Below are 25,363 nucleotides of genomic sequence, written 5' to 3' on the forward strand. Positions count from 1 at the left end.
CATTAACTGGCCCTTGAATCCTTTATACTTCTGATTTGAAGAGTATTTTAATCTGCTTGAAAGGGGTGATTGCATAAAGACTTGTTCTGCAAAGGGATCACCTGACACAGTCTTAGGACAGTTCATCTTTAGTTTGGAATAATCAGGACAAGATTTATAAACCACAGATTCATGGTATGCTGCCCTTTTCTCTGGAGACATTTGACCTTTGACACTTCATTCTCTGATGGTTTGAACATCACAACAGCACCCTTCTCAAATATGTTTAGATTTTGGTTGTTTATTGTTTTCCTAGATAGAACTATTTTCAAGCAGGAAAAAACAAATGTTAAAGCATTTTAAGAGCGAAACAGGAAAGACAAAGCATTTTAAGAGTGAAATAGGAAAAAAATGTTCAAGCATTTTAAGAGTAGTCATTGAACTATCAGGAAGCTGGTACTGAAACCAACCGCATCACTTCTACCAAGGTTCTCATCCAGCTATGCTCTTCCCCATTCCTGGTCTCTTAACACGTTGCGTTTGATTTTCCCAGTGATTGTCTTTGGGAGTTCTTGAACAAATTCCACCTGATTGACAGAAAAACAACAGGAGGCACTTGATTCCCTGTGTCTTATCCTAGCAGTCAGTGCAATCATAGGAACCCTGGGCTAAGGGTTAAAATGGGAGATTCCCAGCTTTGATATCTTTCCAAAAGTAAATCTCTTCTTCCTTTGGTTTTCCTCTGTTTACACCTAGAACCCAACTGCCTTCTACTACACCTGATTCAGAGAAAAGACCTCTTAAAATGTTGATCTTTAAAGATCTGGGACCTAAAGAGTCTGAGGAAAATCTTAGGGATGATTTATAGAGTTAGTAGAGGCTTCACCTTAATCCGGACTTGGCCATACATTTTTGTCTTTGATTCCTTCTCTCAAATATCCTTTAAATGTCTTCACATCTCTTCTGAAAGTCAAAGGTACCAATGTAGGTTTTTAATGGAAGAAGTGTGAAGATGGTTGGATCAGATCACTAACATGAACTGTATTTTGGCTCAAATGATGAAATGGTCTTATAATCAAATGATGAAATGGTCTTATAATTAACCAGTGGAGTACAGCTGAGAGTACGCCAGAGCCAGAAGGTACTGCAACCATCCTTGTCTTTATAAGCGCTTGTTCTTGTGTCCTTCTGCCTTTGTAGAAAGGTTCAGGAAGAGTCCTCTATGTGTATGGTGTGTGTGTGCGGGTGTGTGCGTGCTTTTGAGCTTTAAATAGGGCTACTTGAGCATCTTGGGCTTAAAGGGGTATCATAGTCTGTTTCATTCTGTAGAACAGGTGCCACATCTAAATTAGGAACTTGGTGATTCTTAACTTCCACTCCCCTTCTCCATATAAAATGGCCCTTATGAGTCCTGAAAATATTCTTAGTATTACAGTCTATTTTTTTCTTTTTTCCATTTGCGTTTTCTTTGCATGTGTGTGAACACACCTATATGGGCACACACACATATCCTTAGTTAACTCTTCCACCTAACAGACCAGATCTCTTAGTCAAACCGAGAGTTCTCAGATATGACTGGTCTTGCTCTGGTCTTCTACGTCTGCCTTCCAAGGCAGTTGAGCCAGCACACCCACCCATGCATGTACAGGGGTTCTGGGAATCTGAGTTCCAGGCCTCACACTTTCACAGCAAGTGCTGTGAAATATCCTAAATAATATCCTAATATCCTAAATATAAAACACTTTAAACAAAAGCTTTCAGAGTAAAACAAACTCAAGACGTATCTTCTAGGATACACAGCAAGCGTAAAGTCAAAATCCAACTCAGAGGTAACTTGCACCTACTTTCCTTGGGTATTTGTAAGGTGCTGTTGAATTTTTCACATGATCCTGAAGTTCAGCGGTTAACTTCTCACGGTTGGAGCACTTGTAGGGTGCAGCTAGTACAATAAATGCCTTCACCACCTGCAGCAGAAAGACCATTTGCTTGTAAGACACATCGTAAATTTGGAACTATTGCTGAACGCAGGCATTGGCTGTCCATAGCAGTACAAACCCCAGAGACACTGAATGAAGCTTGGGTACAAATTATAAAGTATATTGGAGGATCTCTCCCCAGAGGAATGGACTGTGAATGTGAGGAGTGCTGAGTTCTGTTTATATGTCCCACAGACTTAACATTTCTGCTTAGTTGATTGAATGAGGCAGACCTTGATTTTGAGGTACACATTTATACCATGGCACCTCTACCACTAGCGGCATGTTGAATAGGGTGAATGGAGATTCTAAAGAGTATAGTCTGTAGGAGATCTGACAGAAAGTACAGAATCGGGAAGGATCTATCTGTAAGGGGTTGTTGCCTCCCAATTTTTCCTACCATTTGAAATACTGCTTAAAAACACTTATAGAGGTTAATTAGTAGATTGATTCTAATTGTCACTTGCTTCTGGCGTTCAACTGAAATCAGTTCTATTGAAAAGATGAGGATGTAGTAGCAGGAGAAGAATATTTTGGAGATTGGAATAGATCAAGAGCAGAGGGGGAAAGATGTCTTTCAGAGTACCATGTGGAAAGTCACTGGTATATGAGAGGGAGGCACAGAAAAAGGGATGGAGAGAACTGATAGCCACATTGGCCCAACATTTTTCTGCTTGCTGAGTCTTCAAAAAACTTCCAGGAGGGAAGGGAAATGTATCTCTTAGGTACAGACACATGGGAATTTGGGGTCAACCTTGGGCGCAATTTTCTGTTCTTGTTTCTGTAAGAAATGCATTTTGAGTTGTAATGGTTGTATGGGAGTTGAAATCTGATGCTTTTGGCTTACACAGTGTCTGTTCCCCATGGAACAACAGTACATGAGTTGTCTAAGCAATATTCCCCTCACGTCTTTCTGGTAGGGCTACCAGCATTTACTTCCCAAGACAATCATATCATCGAAGTTTGGCTATTTGGCCTACACAAGTTGCTGGACCACACTGGCTGGAAATGTGGTAGAATTTACCTGAAACAGGTACAAAAAGAATTCCTTCCTTCCTGGTGGGGTGCAGACAAGTTATACTTATTTGTGTCTTGAGCTGATTGCTATGTGATAGGAGGAACTAGAGCTTAAGATCTCAGGCAGACAAGGAAGACAGCCTCGATAAACATCACAGGTATGCTTGGCTGAAGCTTGAATCCCTGAATAAAGGGGAATTTCTGATCCAGGCCACACAAAGAATCGCAGACCTCTTGGGGGTAGAATTCATTTGTAAGTAGATTACCAGGCATACATAAATGTACCTTTGAGAATTAAACAAGTTACCCTGAGTTGGCCTTTGCCATTTACACATGGGGAGGACTTGAAAATAAAATTGCTGTTTTCGTTTTGCCATCCACCCTACCTCTCCTCGGATCGGATCTGGACTGCTGACGACAGCTGACTCAACTACTGCTGGGTGCTCTATCAGTGCGCTCTCTACTTCAAAAGGCCCAATTCGGTACCTGCAGAGGAGAGAAAGCCTTTGATCATCACACTCTCCAAATTGGAAATCTTCCATTCTGTCACGTCATCAGTTTCTTAGAACAGCAAACATACAAACCCAGAAGATATAATGACATCATCAGCTCTGCCGACAAACCAAAAGTATCCGTCATCATCCATCACTCCTCTGTCTCCAGTGACATAAAAATTTCTTCTTATTGTGGCATCTGTCTTTTCTGGATTGTCCTACCAATCAAAGATAGCATTTGGGGATTTGTCAGCTAGAACAGACAGGGATGTGACACCCAATGAGTGACTTACACACCATATTCCTAAAAAGAAGTCAGGGGTTTGGTAGGGTAGTTCCTAGAATAGAACATACAAGCTCTAAGCTCTAAGAGCTAACCCTCTCCTATGAACCTCTTCTGCCTCAGCTGATCCACCTTTCCTCTCTGAGGATAGTCACTACAAATGGTTTCTTCCTTGTAGAATTTATCTTGGGAGTACTCTCACCGAATGGATGTTATTATCCCCACTTTACAGCAGATGAAATAGATCTGTATTGGACACTTGCCCAAGAGTCAGCACAACATGGTAGATATGAAATTTGGGCCTATTTCTGAACTCGGGCATGGCTAGCATATTCTTCCTGTTCATACCACATATTCAGAGAAGAAACAGAAGGGCCGATCAGACTTCAACCTAAGGGCAATTTCCCCTTCCTTGCCAGATGGTAGGATATTTCCATTTTCATCTATAATCTGGAATAAAAGAAATAATATATAATAAATAATATATTTATAATATTTATATATAATATTATATATAATTTAATAGTATATATTATTTATGTATAATAAATAATATATATTATATTTATATATAATATATATATATAAAACAGGTCATGACCAGGGAGAAAATGACAGCAGTCTTCTTTCTTGAACCAATCGGATGTTTTCTCGACCCACCTGCACATCGTATGGCACTACTCCTTTTCCCATGGAACCTGGTTTAATTGCTTCTCCTTTGCGATTGGCACAAATTATTCCCTATGAAGAGGACATGTTATATATTAGTTTTATATAATAAATTCTGACAATGAAACTTGAGATTCAGTTTTGAGGGCCAAGGAGATGGCTAAGTCAATCAAGTGCTTGCCATCAAACATGAGGACCTGAGCTTTGATCCTCAGCACTCAGGTAAAAAGCCAAGTGTGGTGGTTATGAGATGGACGCCCAGTGCTCGGGAGCTGGAGACAGGTAGACCTCTTGGCTCACTGGTGAGTGCTAGGTCCAGTGAGAGAACTTGTCTCAAAAAATATATATAATGGAGAGATGGCTTAGTGTTTATCTGCACCTATAGGCAGGCAGGCATACATGCATGCACACACATTCTTCCCCCTCCCTGCCCTCCCTCCCCCCCCTCAGTTTTTACTTATTTTCCCAGAATGCAGGGTCATTCTTCTGGAGTGAAGTTTTTGGAGTAGTTGATCTATTTATCAGAGTTACCAAGTGCACTGTTAAAACACAAATGCTTGAGTCTTGCCCCCAAGGTTCTGATCCAATGATGTTCAGCAGGATCTGAGGATGTGCATTCTACCACATTTCTCTATGGCTTTTACACTGCTGTTTTGAGGACCATACTTCCTTCTTATTGCTGCTGTCTGGACTTTTGAAACAAGGTCTACAGATCTTATTATGATATAATGGAGGCTAGCTAGCTTTAGGCCTTTGATGTAGATGAGGCTACCCTTGAATGTGTGGCCCTTTTGCCTTAGTCACCTGTGTACTGGAATTACAGACATATCCTGGATCTAGCTGAGGACAACTAAGCTGAACACCATGCCTTCTATGTTCCATTGGATGCACACTAGAATAGATTCTCCCAGAGGTTATAAGGGTAGGGAAGTCTTTCTCATTGCAATGGAAAGATGAGCCACTCAGGACCAGACTCATCCATCCCTAAATTTCCTGAGCTAGCTAGCTGCTGTGCAGGGAGGAGGCAGGAAGGGCGATCATATTTCTTCTTAAGCCATACCTAGCTAAGCAATTCACAAATTATGATAACTACTTACAGCAAAGTGTTGTGAGAAATTCTATGAAGATTTTTTTTTTTTTTTAGCATGAGTGGGACACTTCAAGGACTCAGTGCTTAATCCAAGGGCTGAATAGCCCCAACATACAGCCAGGTCTCCATATACATAGTTTCTGTATCTTTGGGATCACTAATCAAGAACTTTGAAGTATGTTGTTTTAAAAATTGGACCTGTATTGTATATACAAGCATTGTTCCCCTATTATATGCCAGCAACACAGACAACATCTATTTAATTGGTAATTTTAAATAGCAATTTTGCATTGTATTTGGTTCCATGGGTTATCTAGCAACTTAAAAAATAGAGGAAGATATGTTTAAATCCTGTGAAAATCCTGTTCCATTTCCTATGAGGAGCATGAACATTGGAGGATTTTGGTATTGTCTGGCACACATTGGACCCAAGATTGGGTCTTGTACCCAATCTCCCGTGGCCACTGAGGAAAAACTTCTAAACAAACTTTGTCCCTCAGACATACCACTTCAGTCTGTCCGTAGCCCTCGTACAGCTCCAGCCCAGTTTGCATCTTCCACTGTTCCAGCACTTCGGGGTTGAGTGGCTCCCCTCCTGTCAGGCAGTGCCGCAGCCTCTTGAATTGATATCTGGAGAGGCAGAGTTGCACGGGCTTTGGTGGGGGGAATTTCATCACAAGTTCAGATGTTCAAACAAGAAGTGCTAGGAGAACAGGCTGTAGAAACACTCATGAGCTAAGTATATGCTGAACACCTCCTGTGTTTCTGGATATCTTCTAGTTGTGTGAGACACATGAGTGATGAAAAGAATATTTCTGAATAAATTATGTTTTGGCAGGTGGGGGAGCTTAGAGTGAAAATGGGTAGATCATAACACTAATAATAATAATACAAAGTATTATAGTTATGAATAAATGATACAATAGACTAGGTGGTGGCTGTGCAATAACAACTCTAGGAAACCTGAGTTCAGGTGCCCTTGTCTGTATGTCTGTGTAGGTCAGAAGGCAATCTCAGGTGTGATTCCAGAAGATACCATCACCTGCTATTTTGAGATAGGCTCACTCCCTGGCCTCACTCTCCTCAAGCAGGCTATTCTGGCTGGCCAGTGAGCCTCAGGAATCTGCTTGCATTTTTGCCCTACTGTTAATCTAAGTACACAGTACAACACCTGGATGTTCACGGCTCAGGGGATCAAACTCAGATCTTCATACTTGGGTGGTGTACTGGCTGGTTTTATGTGTCAACTTGACACAGGCTGGAGTTATCACAGAGAAAGGAGCTTCAGTTCGGGAAGTGCCTCCATGAGATCCAGCTGTGAGGTATTTTCTCAATAAGTGATCAAGTGGGAAAGGCCCCTTGTGGGTGGGATCATCTCTGGGCTAGCAGTCTTGGGTTCTATAAGAGAGCAGGCTGAGCAAGCCAGGGGAAGCAAGCCAGTAAAGAACATCCCTCCATGGCTTCTGCATCAGCTCCTGCTTTCTGACCTGCTTGAGTTCCAGTCCTGACTTCCTTAGGTGTTGAACAGCAGTATGGAAGTGTAAGCCAAATAAACCCTTTCCTCCTCAACTTGCTTCTTGGTCATGATGTTTGTGCAGGAATAGAAACCCTGACTAAGACAGGAGGTAAGCATGCGACTGACTGATCATCTCCCAGCCCTTACCCTAAATTTTAAGATGGCATATGATTTTGTCCCCATAATGTATTCGGTAATATCTTAGGACATTTTAATTGTTATGAATGAAGAAAAAGGAGAGGGCAATGCTAATGGCATCTGCTCAGTATCATAAGGCATACAGAGTAGTTATTTGGTCCAGAATGTCTATACAGTAAGATTCAGATTTCCGGGCCTCCCTGTATGGTAAAGGAAGCTCTGTAATGTTGGATGGCAGCTTCTGCGTGTGGCTTAAATGGAGAGTTCTGCCCAGTACCTCTTAAGGTCCTTTTGTACGAGCATCCGGTACACCGTAGGAGCACTGCACAGGGTCGTGATGGGATATGTGGTAAGTGTCTGGAAGATAGAGAAAAACAGACATGTCAGTAGTGATCAGCTAGAGACCATGGCTATAGATGACATCTATAACCTTTCTTTTCCATTACTGCCTACTAATCCCATGGAATAAGAAAGTAAATATTTACCAGTTGTCATTAGTGACATGTTGGGGGTTTCTAGTTAACGGAGGAATGTACATATTTTAGAAACAGGCATCTACTGTTGAATTCAGTAGGTGAATTGCTGAGTTTGAGAACAATTGAAAGTATGAACTGGAGTTTACTCAACTCCAGAACTTTGTATGATGAACTCTTATAAACTCCGACTCATATTTCCCCATATGTTCTGTGTTGCATTGAGCCTGGCTGTATGAGCTAGCATACTAGGACCTTTCAGTACCATTCCTGTGAAGAACAGCCTACCTTCAGAGAACACCGAGTCATGGCAGAAACAGCTGCTTTATTTAAAGGGCTTAAAATTAGCCAGGCTGACTATATCTCTGTTTCCTCAGGTGAAACCTTCAAGTCTTGTGCAATTCTCATGCTTTAGAGGTACCAATAATGTGGGGGGGGGGGCAGGCTCAACTGTATTGTCCAATGTGTTCACAGCTGGTATTAAACATAATCATCCAGACAGCCTTGTCCAGATAAATGCAGGCCAGCTGGACTAACGCTTAATTCATGCAGAAGCCTTTCTCGCTATGCACCTGCTTCAGAGATTGTAATTCGTCTTAGTGCAATGTGGACTGTGTACTTCTCAGAACAACCCAAGTCCTATACAGAATTTTACAGCTACAAAAACAAAAGTTGTGTTTGTTTGACAGTGTTTCTTTGTGTAGCCCTGGCTGTCTTGGAACTCACTCCGTGGCCCAGGTTGACCTCAGACTCACAGAGATCTGCCTGCCTGTGCCTCCTAAGTGCTTGGATTCAACTTGTGTGCCACCACCACCCAGCATGCAAAAGAAAGTTTTCAAACTGTGGAGTAAACAGTTTCTTTTTCAGGGCACTTGCTAAACTTGATGCAAAGTTCCCTTCCAATGCCTCATTGCATTTCTCTCAGGCCTTCAAGCCAACTTGTTAGACCAGGTAGCAAAAAGCAATTTAAAAAATAATTAAAAAAAAATCACAGACTGAATACAGCTTTTATTCACACATAAGTGTGCTGCTTTATTAATACTACAAATCTTATAAAGATTAAATGATTTTTTTTACTGCTAAAAGAATACTTGGCTTTAATCACATTTTCATTAAGACAAAGCTGCCAAATATTTTATTAATACATAGATTTGATTTTTCTTAATGAATTCTGAAATTACATACATATGAAAATTATTTTAAAATAAAAGTTTTATGATTTATTGTGAGTAATGTTGGATTGAAAAACTGTAGGGTTATATAAACATTTCCTGGATGAAGAAAGATCTTCATGTGGATGATTAGGAAGCCCTGATTTATGGAGCATAACAACATGTGTGTGTGTGTGTGTGTTGTATATAACCAAATCAAGGTAATTGGCATGTGCATATCTTCAGATATAATCACTTCCATGTATTGACAATATCCAAACCTCTAGTTATTTTGAAATGTCTTTTAGGCTACAGTTAGCTTGCTGTGCTATCAGATATCTCTTTTTTTATTATTATTAGATATTTTCTTTATTTACATTTCAAATGCTATCCCGAAAGTTCCCTATACCCTCCCCCTGCCCTGCTCCCCTACCCACTAGTGTAGCCATGTCTAGTGGAAGATCTGCGTACCTAGTTTGCTGGAGTATTGAGGCTAAGGATTACAATAATGAACACAGGATGGGGAAGAGACAGGGGATAGAAAGGGATACTCTAAGAGAGAGGCCACTTCCTGAGACCAGCTATTGTCCTTTTACCATTAGGTTAGAAACAAAATAGTTGTTTAAACTGGAGTCTTCTGTTCTTTAGAACTAGGCTCCTAAGCAGCCAGGTTTTATCCACACTAGTGAGCCGCCATGTTTTATACACTAGTGCGCCCTGAATGATTTACAGCTGCAGCCTGGCTTTCCTGCTGAGAACGTGGTGGGTAATTCCCCTTCACCTACAATCATTCAGAAGTCAACTCCCTGAGTCTTTGCTGAAAAAAAAAAAAAAAAAAAAAAAGCAAAGCAAAACAACCCTGATTTCCAGAAGCTTGGGAAACTCTGGAATCTGAGGAATCCCTTCTTTATGGTTTTCTTGGGTCAAGACTTACATCTAGGAAGATATCAGTGTCGAACTGGGCCATCCGGTGCACAAAAACACAGGCACCTCGAAGCCACGTAGAAAACACACTACCAATGGCAGCCTTGATCCAGCCAGTGTCTGACATGTTCCACATGATATCTGAGGATGTCAAATCCAGCCAGTACCTACATACAGAAAAGCAAGAGCAGAGCAAAAATAAAGCATAAAAATATGTGCTTAGGCCTTCAGAGGTTTGTTGTGCTAAGGTGGGGGGTTATCCAGGATAGGGCTCCATCCTCTCAGAGGAGAAGGGGAGGTGGAGGGAGGTGCAGTGTGAGGTGAGGAACAGGAGGGGGGAAGTCAATGATTGGGATGTAAAGTGAATACATAAATAAATTACTGGAACAAAATAAAACAAACAAAACCAAAGTGAAAAGCAAAGACTAGCGTTTTTGAGGAGTAGTCTTGCCCTACACCTCAGTGGAAGCAAGTCTCACTTTACAAGCCAGGGTTCTACTTCCTCTTCTCTTTAGAAGGATTTTTCTGACTCTTATATCACCTGAGAGTAGAATAGGGGGCTGAGTTTGGTGTACTTTTCTGACTTTGTCCATTGATATAACAAACATTCAGAGAGCAAATATTGCATAGAAGGTATTGATATCACGAAGCACACAAGACAGATCTCTGCTTTTATTTTAGGAAAACAAAGTAGGAACAAACATAGAATTATGTGAACTAAGTATATACATGTTTCAGGAAGGTAGATAAATTATCTACCTTTAAAGTGCTGTGATAAAACACTCTGACAGAAGGAGAAGGACTGAATTTTGCTCACAGTTCTAGGGTAGAGTCCACCATGCTAGGAAAGTTATAGCAGCAGGAGCCCAAGGGAGCTGATGGCACTTTGTTCATATACAGGAGGCAGAGCCTGATAATGCTTGTGCTCAACTCACTTTCTGTTTTCTTTTTTCATACAGTCCAAAATCCTAGCCCTGGGAATGGTGTCACCCCCAGTGAGCAGGTCTTATCACCTCAGTTAACATAATCACGATAGCAGTAACTGAGGCATACCCAGAAGACAATCCCTTGGGTATTCTAGACTTTATTGGGTTGATGATTGAGAGTAATCATTGAATGCTTTAACTTTAGGTAGAAGGAAAATTAAACCGAGCAATGTGGCAGTTTTAGGTAGACTTGTTTCAAAGACCCTTCTGGGAAGGTAAATTCACCCGGCAATAAGGAGAGAGAGAGGCAGAAGTGCTATGAATCAAGCACTAATCCTACATTCTTGCTTGATCAGTTACTTCGATGGTACCATTTAGCTAGTGTAGGGTAGAGGCATCCAGAGTTCTGTTTTATGGATCTATGTTAAAGATATCTTAATAGCCATTCAAGGAGAGGTGTCACATTCGCAGTTGGACACCCACACTGGCAGCCTGGGAGACTGCATAGAAAACAAAGAAGCAGTTTGGTGGTGCACTCCTGCAAATTCAACTATTTTTGTTGGGGAGGGAAGTGAGACAGGAAAATTGCTATGAATTTGAGGCCAGTCAAGGGTACAGAGTGAGTTATAGTCCAGAGCCAATTACAGTGTGAGACCAGGCTGCAATCCAAATAAGAACAAAACCATAGTTTCCTTTCTTACCTTCCACAAAGGGTGTACCCAATGCCAAGGCTGCCCTGTGAGTGCTGAGCCATCTTGGGGGAGCCTGTGGTCCCACTGGTGAAGTAAATGGCCATTGGTTCTTGACTTCCCGTCTCCACACAATTGTGCTCTTCAGAGGCCGATCTGAAGATGAACCCCAAGATATAGACTGAGGGGAGATAAGTCAACTCTGTATGATTGTTCTCTACTAGAGTCCCACTTACCACGGGGGAATAATGAACTGAACTTACTGCAGAGCTTCCCTGAGCAGAAACTCCCAAGAATCTTAGAGGGACTCTAAAGATCTGGGTAAAGTCTTCCTTTTTAAGCTCATTTCTCTGTAGCCAAAAAGACAGCCAAGGTAACTCGTCATGCCAATAACAAAAGCGCATATACTTTATTTCAATGTCTTTGTAATTTATATTTTAAAAAATTAAAAACAGATTTGAGTTTTTCTAAGTTGATACCATTTCATGGTTTAGGGATTAGAGCAAGACCTTTAGATTTAAAGGCCAAATGCATTGAGATCAAACTTAAAAACTTCATTGTTGTTGTCCAGTATTTCAGTATCTCTGACAGAAACAGCTAATAGCTGACCAAATAGCCATCCCATCCTTTTACTGAACTAACAAAAGTCAGGTTTTGTTCAGGTATTAGGTAGCCACATGCTTCTCACTTAGTCACAATTAAGCTAAGCCAATCAGGATTGTTTCTTCCCTTTTCAGTGATTGGTTTAGGGATAGGCTTGGGAGAATTATAGTCAACAGGTATAAAGTCCTACAGGAGACATTTTCTTGTTTTAAGAAGAGTGATGTGGGCTGGGAATGAGGACCAAAGTTTGTACCCCAGCACCCAAGTAAATGCCAGGCAGCCGTGGTGGCCCATCGTAATTCCTTTGCTTGAAAGGTGAGATTTGATTCCCTAGCACAAGATAGCTACCCAGACTACCCAGTGACATTGATGGGCTCTGGGTTTGAGGAGAGCTCCCGACTCAATGAGTAAGGCAGAGAGATCGAGGAAGACACCTGACATCAGCCTCAGGCCTTTGCATGCAAACATGTACATGTGTACTCTTACATATATATGTACCTACACACATGGCAACACACACACACACACACAAACACCTTCATGAGAAAAAAAGGAGTAATGAAGACAGGATGCCATTGTCTGTCTCCTGTCCCATTCATCCTTTATCACAACCCATGATACCTGTCCATGTATAGAATGTATACAATGTGCATGTCTGGAATTCTCCTAGTCACACTAGCATCATAACAAAGGTGGGATTGGTGTTTCATCGAACCACCTAGACACTCCTCAGTACTGTATGTTTCATCTGTACTTGGATTACTAAGGTGGAAAGTGTGTATCTTAGGTGACAGCAAAAGTCTGTTGGTGTACACAGCTCTCCAATTCCTCCCATCCCTGGACAAACATGCCATTCCCACACTGAAGGATCTGGGTGAGGTTTATGACTTTTTCTGGTGCACATTTTGTGGCAGGGATTCTGGGATTCAGATTGTCTTGTGTGACAAAGGAGGCCACATGAGGTGAACTGACATACTTCTGCTGGTAGACATTATAGTTCATGACTGGCCTGGAACACCGTGTAGACTAGTCTGGCCTTAAACTCATTGATGATATCTGCTTGCCTTGCCCCCTGGATGCTGGGATGAATGGTATGCATCATTGTGCTCTGTATTACATCTATCTGTATGCCTCATGTATTATATTTTTCAAATTTCTCATTTTGGAAAATTCCAAGGGATAGGTTTTATTTCAGTGAACTTTATGTTATCATTTTATTTTGAGACATTATCTCATAAGACCTGGACTGGCTGAAAACTGCATCTGAGGATGATGTTAAACTTCCTCTTGCTGCTACTTCTTGGGTGCTGAGATTATACGCATGTGCCACCACATTCAAGTTACAAGGCTCTGGAGAAGTCTGGAGCTGCACACATGCTAGGCAAATTCTATCATCTGAATTACATCTCTAACATTCAGATGATTTTAATGATGAGTGAATGCCATTGATAGAGATGGCACTAAGATAGAGAACATTAGGTAATAAACATCCTCCATAATGCCAAAAATGGATTCTCAAAATATTGAGATATTTTTAGCAACTCTGTTTCTTTAAAATAGAAAAGATCATTGAGTTTTTTTTTTCTTTCAGAACAAATATTGGGTGAAGTTGGATGTTTTAGGTTCCAGAGAGTGTGATTAGGTTACTTTATCTAACATCCTAGCTTAGGGGACATCTCTTGTCTTTGGTGTTTCTCCATTAAGTAAGAGGACCTACTAACACAAGGCTTCATCCATGTGTTTACTATTCACTGAAAAAACAAAGACATTGGAATTTCTGAGAGGCAGAAAGATGTTCATGGGGTGATGCTAAGTCTGGGTTTTCTTTCTTTTTGGCTCTCTAAGTTTTGAGTTCTGGATTTTCAGAGATAACTCTTTCCTGGTAACTTCAAGATTTTTATCATTATACCTGAGACTCACATATTCCACACTTGTTAGACATCTGGATCTTCCCAGACCCCTGATCTCCATATGGCTGGCTTATTGTCTTTTTAAAAATGTGTGCTTTTCCTGAATGTATGTCTGTGTACCCCATACATGCAGTGCCCATGAAGGCCAGAATTGGGCATTGGATCATTTAGAACTTGGCTTACAGATGGTTGTGGGCTGCCATGTGGGTGCTGGGACTCAAACCTGGGTCCTCTGGAAGAATAGTCCGTGCTCTTAACAGCTCCTAAACCTAAGCTTACTATCTCATAGCAGTCTCTGCTGGTTCTTTCCTGCTCTACATCCCTCTCCCTCCCTCCCTCCCTCCCTCCCTCCCTCCCTCCCTCCCTCCCTCCCTCCCTTCCTTCCTTCCTTCCTTCCTTCCTTCCTTCCTTCCTTCTTGTCTGCCTGCCTGCCTGCCTTTTTTATTTTTATTTTCCTTCTTTTTAGATAGTGTCTTGTTGTATACCTTAAACTGGCTTCTAAGTTCTTCATTCTTCTGCTTTGACCTTCTGAATATGCCCCATGTCTACATTTAGCTTTCATTTTGTAGCACTGAGAGTGGAGACCAAGGTATTGTCATTCAATCAGTACCAAGTACCATGCTGACAAGCTGTATCACCGGTCTCATCTTTCCTCAAATGACAGTACCCAGCCACCCTTCTCCAAAATGACAGTACCCAGCCACCCATCTCCCAACCAAAAGTCAACCAGCCTCAACTCCTGCTCCTTCGTCTGTCGTATGCGTCAGCCTCAAACACAATTCCAACTACTGTGCCATTTGTTCTAGCCATTATGCTGAGCATGTCACATTGCTTTATCCCGTTTGTTCCTTCTGCAACCCTATACTGTCATTATCCTGATCTCATAGATTAAGATGCAGATTTTCAGAAATGTCACATAGCTTACCTGAGTTTATAACTTACAAAAAAAATAAGCTGGATTTTTTTTATTTTTATAAAACATCAGCTATTTTAATAAGGATTATGCTGTCAATGCACATTTTCTCATTTTTAAAAATAATGTAGGAAATTCTTTCTCATGTATTAGCTTATTTTGCTGTCAAATGTCACTAGATACTTGCAGTATAGTTATCCCCATTTTACATATGAAGAAAACAGTTTAAGTGATCTGTTTTTTTTTTGTCTGCTTATTAAATATTCCTTCAGCACCCAGCTGTGTTTTGTTAGGTGTTGAAGCTAAAGGTATCACCCAAACACACAAGAAAAGCCTTGGCATACTTAGAGAGTTTAATTTAAGGCCGGGGCTGTAATGCTTTCTGCAAAGGGCCAGATAGCAGGCAGACTGTTTCTAAATGAAAGCAGACATAGACAATATACAAACAAATGAGCACCTCTGTGTGCCAATGACACTTTATTTACAAAAGCAAGTGGTGGACCCGATTTGGCTTTGGAGCCTAATTTTCCAGTCCAAACCTTGGAGTAGAAAAACTGAATCTAAAAGAACACGGGGCTAGTCTGATCACTCAGAGGGCCTAGCAATGTGAAGAAACAGGCCATGCACAGAGAAAAAGCCTTACGGCTTCCATCAAGATGGTCAGGAGCAGCATCACTTTAGGATAAAACATTTGAACTGAAACCTGACAAGATAGAACAACTATAGAAAGGACTAGGAAAGAACATCGGAGCAGGGGAGACAGTGGATGCCAAGGTTCTGAGCTAGAGCATGTTCAAAGAGTAAAAGAGAGATCATGATAGCTGTGCCCCAAAGGCCTGTCTATAGCCCACTCATCATAGGCCACAGAGGAAACAGAAAAGTCAGAGTAGAGCTGTACATATTTCTTCTGTCTGTAAATAATTTCATTAAATGACTTTTTAGGGAGCTGGAGAGATGGTCTAGGGTCTAAGAGTACCTGTTATTATTACAGACGACATAGATTCAATCCCTGGTGCCCACAGGGCAGTTCACAGCTATTTGTCATTCCAGTTCCAGAAGATCCTATGTCCTTTTCTGGCCTCCTTGGGCACTGCATGCATGTGATGCACAGATATACATGTACTCATAAGCTCATACTCTTAAAAACATTCTGTTTTGGGAAAGAGCCCGGTATCAACTCTGGCTACTGCTGAGTCTTTGGACGAACAGATTCAGAGCTGTAGCTATGATTTGTGCTGTTGCTAGTGCCTCCCACCCAAATACTCACTGAAGTAACTCCTGAAAGTTGAGCCACCCATCCCAGTGGTTTGGAGACACCAGGAGTTTAGTCTTCAGGCTGGGACACTCTGATACAATGGAGTCCACTGCGGGGGCCACTTCCTCACTAGCCACAATGCACTTGGCCTTGGATGCTTGCAGCCGGTAGAGGATGTCTTTTCTGGTCAGTTGGATCGTCCCTGGCATGAATACAAGCCCTGGAACAAAAAGTGATTCCTGAGCTAACAGCTCTGGGGATTATTGGGAAATCTAGGTCTTGTGTCTGGATGGATGAGAACTTCAGATCTCAGCCCTCAGCTACCTGTACCTTAGTTCCCCTGAGCTGTCCTGCTGGGCCCTTGCATGAGGGATCAGTAGAGCTCTGGGTTTGGAATCTGACAGGCCTTGAGTCTTGGTCTTGCAACTTGAGTCTTGGTCTTGCAACTTGCTAGCCTTATGACTTGGGTTTCTCTGGCCTTCCCTTCTTTACTTTTATCATGGGGATAATGACAGCAGGTGGTTGACAATGATGGGCTAAGTAGTAAGAACCACTTTCATGTCAGGCTTGAAAGGTGATTGTGTAATGATTGTGTGATATTTAATCATCATGTTACATCCTATGGCGTGGTTTCTGTGAACATTATCTCATTCAATCTTTCAACCCAAGGTGAAAGATTTTGCACGATAAATCAGTGGGAATTAGAGAAGAAAATAATAGATATGTAAAAGGTACAGAGACAATTAGAATTCTTTTCTTTGTTGAAATGCTTTGAAGATGCATACTACATCAGTGCAACAGGACAGAGTGAAAAATTATATGCAGCTAGAAAAATGCCTGCTCATTAATTTTTTGATAGATTGCATAGCCCCAGATGCTCAGAGACTACTCTTCAAAAACTTAAAAAGATTTATTTTTTAAATCTATCATTTGTGTGTGTGTGTGTGTGGTTCTTTTCTTGTACATTTTTGTGGGTCCTAGGAATCTAACTCATGTAGCTAGGCTCGTGCCCCCAAGCATCTTTAGTAACCAAGCCACCTCAGTAACCCGAGACTACTGTTTTAAGCATCCCCAGGAGGTGCATACAGTCTTTGGGGATAGCTGGTGAGTGGCAGAGCCAGCCTACAAATCATTGATGCAGTGGTCTGGTACGGCCAAGATTTTCCTAGATGACCATGGTCATGCTTAATTTATCCCTCTTCATCCCAAACAGCAGCTAGAGACAGGATTTCAAAGCTCCTTATGAGAAGAATGCACAGGGCAGGATTACATGTATGGTGTAAGGATGAGATGTAAGGATAAGATGTAAGCAGGTCGTTTGACTCTCTAAAGTGAATCCATGGGAAGACAGTGATACTCAAAACATTACAGATAGCCACTGCCGTGCACCGAGCACGTATCACATGGCAGTGAATGATAACTCACCTATGGGTCACAAAGCCAATACATGGCAATATCAATAGCAAGGTTAGTCCCATCACTACATTCCCATCACTCCCAAGACATGTGTTGTATGTCTATGTATGTATTCCTTGCTGGGTATTCTGGAAGTTGTGGAGTTGAATTCCCAGGAAGGAGGCTCTTCTTTACTGCCATCAGTGTTACTGTGGGGAGCTCTCATGCTGTGGTATGCATGTGGGCAGAGGACACCTTTTGTAATATCAACGCTCTCCTTCCACCTTTAGGTTGGTCTCATGGACTCAGAAGCTCTGGTGGCCAGACTTGCATAGCAAGCGCCTTTACCTGCAGAGCCATCTTGCCATCCCAAGGCTATTTTACTGACTATATTTTAACTGAGTTAACTGAGTTATTCCCTTAAGAAAACACTTTAGAGGGTCTCAGAATGATCAGTTAATATAAAAATATAAAATGATTTCTCTTACAAGTCATTTGCTCGTAATGATTCCCAGTTACAGTCTCCATGGTGGTTTTATGAATGTGTCCAGTAGTCGATTACCACCTTGGGAGTCAGAGGAAGATTTCTTCGAATGGGTTTTAGACAGCAAATGTTTGTTGGATGGCAAGTATTTTAGACTTTATTGCATATGCCTTCCAGCAAAATCAAATAGTTTGTCATGTGGCGAGTGAAGGCAATTTTAAAAATTCACATGAAGGGTTTGACATTCTGGGGAATAAACAGATCTGCAGCTGGTTTTCTTCACTTGATGAACTGTTGTTATTGTTTTATTTTGTGTTTTTTAACACTAGCTTGTGTGTTTGTACTCACAGATTTTCCTAAGTTAAATAACTTACTTTAAATAATATTAAGGGTATATTTCATAACAGATAAACCATCTTTAATCTTCTTCCAACCACGGTTGATTTCCAATTTATCTCTCTCTTTTTATATGGTGAATTTAAACATTTTTATATTCCTGCTTTCATGTATTTTATTGGCAGTAAAAGCATTTTAAATTCTCTGAAATTCTCCTGATGTTAATATTGCTAGTATAAATTGTTTTTTAATCAAGAGCAAACCATTCAACCATCAATCAACAACTCAACTAAACTTACACCTTAGCTAGGTTATGCATTGTTTAAACATTTCTATTTAAGTTTGGTTTTGTATACCTGCTAATAACATTGCAAAGATATCTTTCTGTTCTCTGTAGTAGACTACACTTTGGCATTCTTATTTATTTTAATGGATGTCTGATGATTTTTATTTTATTTTATTTTTATTTTTTGTTGGTTTTTTGAGACAGGGTTTCTCTGTATAGCCCTGGCTGTCCTGGAGCTCACTTTGTAGACCAGGTTGGCCTCACATTCAGAAATCTGCCTGCCTCTGCCTCCTGAGTGCTGGAATTAAAGGCATGTGCCACCATGCCTGGCATGATTTTTTTTAAAAGATAAGAAATCAGAGAATCTTTTGGTAAAAGACCTGAAGAGTGTGTTAGACTCTGTGGCCTCAGTCAGCATGTTTGCTGTGGAGCAAAAGGAGTCAGCTGTATTCTATCACAAGTCTATTTACCCAAACAGATGAACCATAGTTCATGGCTCACAGACACATATCTGAAAGACATGTCTTTACTTTACATGTTACTACTTTGGGGAAAATGTGTAATTGGATACATTAGTTCTTCTGATTGGAGTTTTGTTGTGTTTTTTTTTTTTTTTTTTTTTTTGTCAAAACTTGGGTCCAGAGTCCCTTATGTTCTTACAAATCTTTGCATCCTCAAAGACTTCCACTTCTATATTTTCATGTTGCAGAGAATCTAGATACACACCCAGAAGAGAGAACAGTGGGTTGGTGTGTGTGTGTGTCTGTGTGTGTATGGGGGAGTATTCCACACACCCTGTGCTGTGGAGAAACACTCACACTTGTATTTGCTTTATAGAGCTTTTTCTGCAACTCTAAATAGTGCAACTCTCTTTTTCATTTTTATTTGTGTGTGTGGGTATATGTGTGTGAACCTGAGACTTTCTGTCTTGATTAGGTGTGGCTGGCCAGTGAGACCTGGGGATGTGCCTGTTTCTGCCCCCACAGTTCTGGGATCATAGGAACCTGTCCCTCCATGCCAAGCTTTTGATGTGGAATGCAGGGCCACATGTCTGTACAGCAAGTACTTTATCCACCTGCCATCTTCCCAGATCCCCAATTACATAATTTTCAAGTGATGTGACCTTTGGCAAATGTCTTAATATCACTGTGCTTTGATTTCCTCTCTCTCGAAAAATGGTTAGCACAGTGATCACAATTTCTTAAGTTTGTTGTTATTATTTCATCACAACTGCTCTTAAGGTTAACTTTCTTTCTATAATTTCTGTAAGGATTGCTTTAGTCAAAGCTGACTCTTCACAAAAGTCTCAAGTTTTGATACTCATTTGTGATACTCACCTGTTCTCATGCAAGCCACATTGATGAGCCACCATTCAGGGATGCGGGGCAGAATCACAGCCACCCGGTCTCCCCTCTGCAGGCCGCAGGGCTTGGTGAGCACATTGGCAGCCTTTCGGGACAAGGAACCCAGTTCTTGGAAGCTCCACTTTACCTCATCTCCTTTCCCATTCACCCACCACAGGGCTGGGTTGGCTGGCCTCTCTCCAGACTGGCCAGGAACACATGGGAAAGAGAAGATAATGTATTATGGTTTAGCGCTGCCACCTGAAGACCCACATGTTAAAAGGTGTAGTCCCCTATCCTGTGGCGTTAGGGCTTAAAGAAGAAAATGATCAGACCCTAGGCCCTTCCTCTCACTCATTCCTCCCACCTCTCTGAGCTGTCCTTGAGGGGAGCAGGCAGCCTTCCTCACCGTGCATGTTCCCTGTGATGCTCAGGGCTGCCACAGGGCTAAGTGAACCGAAGCTGATATCATTGCACCCATGAACCAAAGCAACCTTCATTCACTTGAAATTGTGTGTCTTAGGTGTTTTGTCACAGTGATGGCACACTGACTAACACAGAAGGCAGATAGGACGTTTATTGCTACTCCTCCAGAGCTGCTTCCCCAGTGTGCCCAGGGAAGAAATCTTTCTCTCCAGTGAAACACTGGAGAACAGTCTTGAGAATCACCTCTTTGTGGGGTCTGCCCTTTTTAAAGAGGGGATAAGCATATACCAAGGAAGAGTTAATCTGAATTCATCTCCCAAGACTCTAAGTTTTCTGAGAAGAATCAAAAGACAGAAACTGATTGGAATGAAAGGTGTTTATGGGCTCTTGTACTTATGAGTCTCCATGAAGCCATCCAGGTTCCTGCCCTCACTAAGATAAAAAATTGATTTAAACTTGACAGGTAGAACACAGTGAGAGGACCCGGAAGACAGAGATGAGAGCAACAGGAACATTGGGGACCTGCTCTTTGATACCTTCTCCTTTAGGGACCACTGGTCCAGAACATCTGCTGCAAAGTTAAAGTTCTTGGGTAATGGCTTCTCACAGCGATTGATGGCTTCAAAGTCATCCAGTGTTAGAGGTGCCCAGAGATGGGAATCTCTGTGGAAGTGCCGGCCGGCTGGCTTGGCAAGCCAGATGAATCGAAGTCTCTGACAGTGGAGGAGAACCTTCATGGTTCCTGAAAAACTTTATTTTCTGGTACCAAGTGGGAAATGCCTGTAGGGAAGAGAGAGGAGGGGAGAGTGTCAGCTGAAGACTGGGAAGTGGATTCCTGAAGAACGCTCCATCTTCACATAGGTCTGTCACCATTAGCCACTGATCAGTGTCCCCACTACTGAATGTTTCTTAACTCTGCATGTCGCCAGCTTAGCCCTAACAATCTGGCCAACTGTAAAACTGTCAAATTCTCAACTTCTGCACCTACCTCCTCCCCAAGGAAAGCACAAAGGGAATATTTGCCATCTGTATTTGTTTCCAAGGTCTCCCCCCATCACCTCAAAACTCTTATTGTATATGCTGACCCCTCTGTTTGGATTTCCTCTTCCAGTAAAACCAGCCTGCTTCCTTTTGAGAACATCCACAAAGAGGCAGCCTGGCAATCCCCTTGAGTCCAGCTAGCCTGCTTTCCTCTGCCCGTTATCCTTCCACTACAGTTCACTGACGCCTGAGTGACATACTTTGTGGCTGTAAGATGGAAAATTACTCATCTTCCCACATCTCAATGTTTTCATTGGCATAGTGGAAAAAAACACAATTTTTCTCTCATGGTTATTATGAAGATTTGATAAGATGATGCACATAAAATGTGTAGTTCCTAGAAAAGGACTTTCTGGTTGCTTATTACTGTAGTTTTGGGGTAGTACCATGACACATTTTCATGGATTGCTCTTAGCATGTGGATCAGGATGCCTGGAATTTATTTCCTATTCTTTCAAAGTAGCTTGTGACACCAGGAAACTTGCCCACCTTTCCTTCCACTTGTAGTGTTTTTTTTTTTTTTTTTTTTAAATTCTATAGTTACCTCTTCCTTTGACCTTCTGTAACTTGCACCCGGTATTATTGTAAATCTGCCTTGTTCTATCATTTCTATACAGGAGTTCCAGCTGTCTAACCTAGCTGCTGTGAATAGAAGCTATGTAGCTGTGTATTCCAGTCTTAGCACCAAAGATGACTTAGAGCTAATAAAAACAGCCACTGTTCACAAAGCTCTTGCCTGGAGAAGCCAGCACTGTCCATCCAGGCTGGTATTGCACACGGGCAGTTACAGCCTGTGAGGCTGGCGCTGCTGCTGTTTCCACTTGGCAGGTGAAGACATGGACTCTGATGCAGACTGAAGTAGCTTGCCCAAGATTGTCTTGCTTATAGCAGCAGAAGCAAGGCTAGGAGCTCCTGTGCTATAATAGGTCCCCAACCTTGTGTTTCCCTCTCAATAGGCACCCCTGCCCTTCTGCCTTTTTGTTCTAGAAAGTTAGTTTACATAGAGTGGAAAGATATGCAGGTGCAAAGGGAACCTGGGTCTGCAGAATGGTGACAACAGGCACAAAGCCGAGGGCTCAGGGGGCTACTCCCTCTCCTCCGTGTTTGCCTGCCCTTTTGATGCTCAGAGAGATGTCTGGCTTCCTTGGTGCAAAAAATGTTCACTGCAGTCTTGAAGAGCTGTGTCTGTTAGTACTGTTGGAATTAAACTCTTTGTTTCAATGTGGAAAGAGGGATCATGCATGGGAACGTTATAATGAAACTTATTAACCTGTACAATCCACATGTAGTGCTAATCATCAATATAATATAATTAAAAAGAGAAGAAACAACAGAAAAGAGATTGTGCTTTTCTCAGGCATTTTTTTTTTCTGGAGAGTGAGCTATGCTCATGGTGTAACACTGTGCCAAATTGAGCTGCTTTTCTGTCTCCTAACGTACATGCGCAGATGTGCACACACATGCACATTTATGTGCAAACACATTATGGCACATACACACAGTTGCATACACAATTTTATAATACCTCTCTCTCTCTCTTTCTCTCTCTCTCTCTCTCTCTCTCCCTCTCGCTCTCTCTCACACACACACACACCCACACACATTCTCTCTCTCTCACATACACATTCTCTCTCTCTCTCTCTCTCTCTCTCTCTCTCTCTCACACACACACACACACACACACACATTCTCTCACACACCCCCACACACCCCCCCACACCCCCCACATGCACATATGCACAGACGGATCCATATTTTTTCCTCTGAATGATTTTTTTGAAGTTACATATCCTATTCACTTCTCACTCTCCTCTGTGCCATGCAGTAATGATAATACTGTCTTTACTGGCTCATTGTAGGGCTTCTGTGAGCTCCTGCCTGTTGCCTGGGACACAGATAGCTAAGGCTGAAAAGTGCTGCATAAGAATAATCAAACATCATGCAGATATGGTGGCCCATGTCTTGATCTTAGCACTTGGCTAAGGCAGGAGGATTTTCATGAATTTGAGACCAGCCGAAAATATTTGAGACCCTATCTCAATGGAACCAAAAACATAACAAAACAAAATTTGACCCTCAACACCATTTATGCTGGAAGAATTCAGTAAAAGAGAAAAAAATGGACAAAGACAAAAGCTAATGAATTGGAGCCATTTATCCCTTACTCTTCTAGTGATGAACTCTGCATTTTTGGGATCTACTCTGGCTCAATTACCATCCCCACCTTTACGTCTGTTTATTTTGCCTTTCAAGACATGGATGCCCATGACATTCTCGGATGCCCAGAACACTCTTGCTATTTACGAACAGTACCGATCTTAAAAAACACAAATTCGCATCTTCATTTCTTCCTTCAAGTTAAAAGATAATGATTTTTTTCATGGATTGCTCTTATTTCTCTAATTTCCTACATTCCAACTAATCGTTAAATTAATATTCAGACAAATCTAAAGCTACAGGCTGTAACTAGGTCTGAACTGACTATCTTGATGTTTTCTGAGCTCAAATAAAACAGAGTGACTACTACAAATGCACACACAATTGACAAGTGCACATTTGATCAAGTAAGTCTCCCCATTGACCTTGAGATATCTTTTGCTAGCAACATTTCTTTGGTTCTATCTTTTTGGTTTATGTTTGATTTTGAAGTTGACTTTGGTACAGATGGGCCTTTAAAGAGAACACAGAACTCTGAGGCGTCGCCATTTTGCTTTGAACGGAGCCATTTCCTGACTTGGGATTGTGGGGGAGGGTGGGCAGCATATGCAATTCCTGGGTCAAGTCTGAAAGCTGCTGAGTGTTTTAAATTGAAATAACATCTTTGGAGAAATTGATCTATAAGTATGCTTTTAAAAAATATCTCCAGGAAAAAAAAATCTCCGTGAAAGTGAGATAGTTGAATTGAGTAATTTCTAAACACTTTGTGATTTCCAGAGTTTAAGAAGAAAACAGTTAGGAAAGTTTCTGAGCAACAGTTGACCACTCATTCTATGTTACATGTCGCTGAATTCTGAAGTTTATTTCACAGTTACAGAATCTACTGTTTTGCTCACAAAGGAATAAAGACATAGGAGAATAATTTACCAGTGGCCATCCATCCAGCAAGCAGCAATTCTAGCTGCAGTGGCTAGCCTTGTGGCCCATTCAAGGGAAAGAACTCCTATGTTTTCTTTTCCCCCTGCATGGCTGATAACTTTTACTAAGTGAAACTGTCAAAGGAGGCAGTTATCTGGCCTTGGCTTTGCAGCCATCTGTCGTGGTGACAGAGCCTACCTCGTGCTGACGAACCTACCTCTCTGCTACTGCTCCGCTAGTATCCCCTCCATGTGCCACATGCATCTGTCTTACCAGCAAATGGTCCTGCTGATCCAGAAAGGCCTCTCACTCCTTCCCAAAGGCTGTTTCTGCCACAAAGTTGCTTCCTTCCTGCCTTCTCTTCTTTTGATGATGTCTATGCCACTGTGGCCCTGAGCCTCTGGTGTACAGTTGGGAGGATCATAATCCCTTGGGAGGAGAGTTTTTGTTTCTCTGGACAACCTGAGATTAAAGGGACAGACACCTATAAGGCACATCTAGGAGAAAGAACGCAAATGCAGAGCACCCTCCTCCCCTGACTCAGTGCCAAAGAAAAACTAAACCTGCTCATTAGCGGATTATTCTCATTCCCAGAGCTGATATTGAGATCTATAACGCCCATCTCAGAGTGGCCCTTGAAGTGATTACCAAGTATCCCAGGACATTGACATAGCTAGATCTGACTTACAACCCTGCCAGTTTAATATCACCCAAAGAATTTTATCCGAGCTCTCAACTGATAGATGATAAGAACTATTTCCAACTTCTTGCTGTGATTGAGCACCTACTGTGTGCTAGCCTCTATGAAATGTCCTGATATTGTCACACTTAAAAATCATCTTTAAACAATGTTATTGACTGGTGTATGCATGACTTTCATGTTTTATGTTTTCCAGAATGGTGCATCTTTTCTCTCACAAGTGCAAATTGCTAATTTTTAAAAATAAAATTATAAATTATTTCTAGTGGGC

At 41.6% G+C, this 25,363-nt stretch overlaps 1 protein-coding gene across 1 annotated transcript; it reads right to left on the reverse strand.

The window, feature by feature from the left end:
• Window positions 1-148: 148 nt before the first annotated feature.
• Window positions 149-24,800, reverse strand: Acsm4 (acyl-CoA synthetase medium chain family member 4). Its single transcript, XM_021167680.2, has 14 exons — window positions 24,666-24,800; window positions 20,813-21,056; window positions 19,845-20,055; window positions 16,019-16,226; window positions 11,338-11,481; window positions 9,721-9,877; window positions 7,440-7,519; window positions 6,015-6,138; window positions 4,410-4,490; window positions 4,098-4,199; window positions 3,557-3,684; window positions 3,359-3,458; window positions 1,824-1,943; window positions 149-566 (listed from the first exon to the last, which is right to left on the reverse strand). The coding sequence occupies exons 2-14, from the start codon at window positions 21,011-21,013 to the stop codon at window positions 480-482; spliced, it is 1,743 nt and encodes a 580-aa protein (XP_021023339.1). The 5' UTR covers window positions 21,014-21,056; window positions 24,666-24,800; the 3' UTR covers window positions 149-479.
• Window positions 24,801-25,363: the final 563 nt, after the last annotated feature.

This window comes from Mus caroli, unplaced genomic scaffold, assembly GCF_978045245.1.
Source record: "Mus caroli unplaced genomic scaffold, Mus_caroli_1 scaffold_8, whole genome shotgun sequence".
NCBI classification, from domain to species: Eukaryota; Metazoa; Chordata; class Mammalia; order Rodentia; family Muridae; genus Mus; species Mus caroli.

Coding starts and splice junctions, on each gene's coding strand:
- Acsm4 (XM_021167680.2), bottom strand. CDS start 21,013: ATGAAGGTTCTCCTCCACTGTCAGAGACTTCGATTCATCTGGCTTGCC. Junction 20,056..20,812: donor AGTGGTCCCTAAAGGAGAAG/GTATCAAAGAGC, acceptor GTTCCTGGCCAG/TCTGGAGAGAGGCCAGCCAA. Junction 567..1,823: donor CTTACAAATACCCAAGGAAA/GTAGGTGCAAGT, acceptor TCTGTCAATCAG/GTGGAATTTGTTCAAGAACT.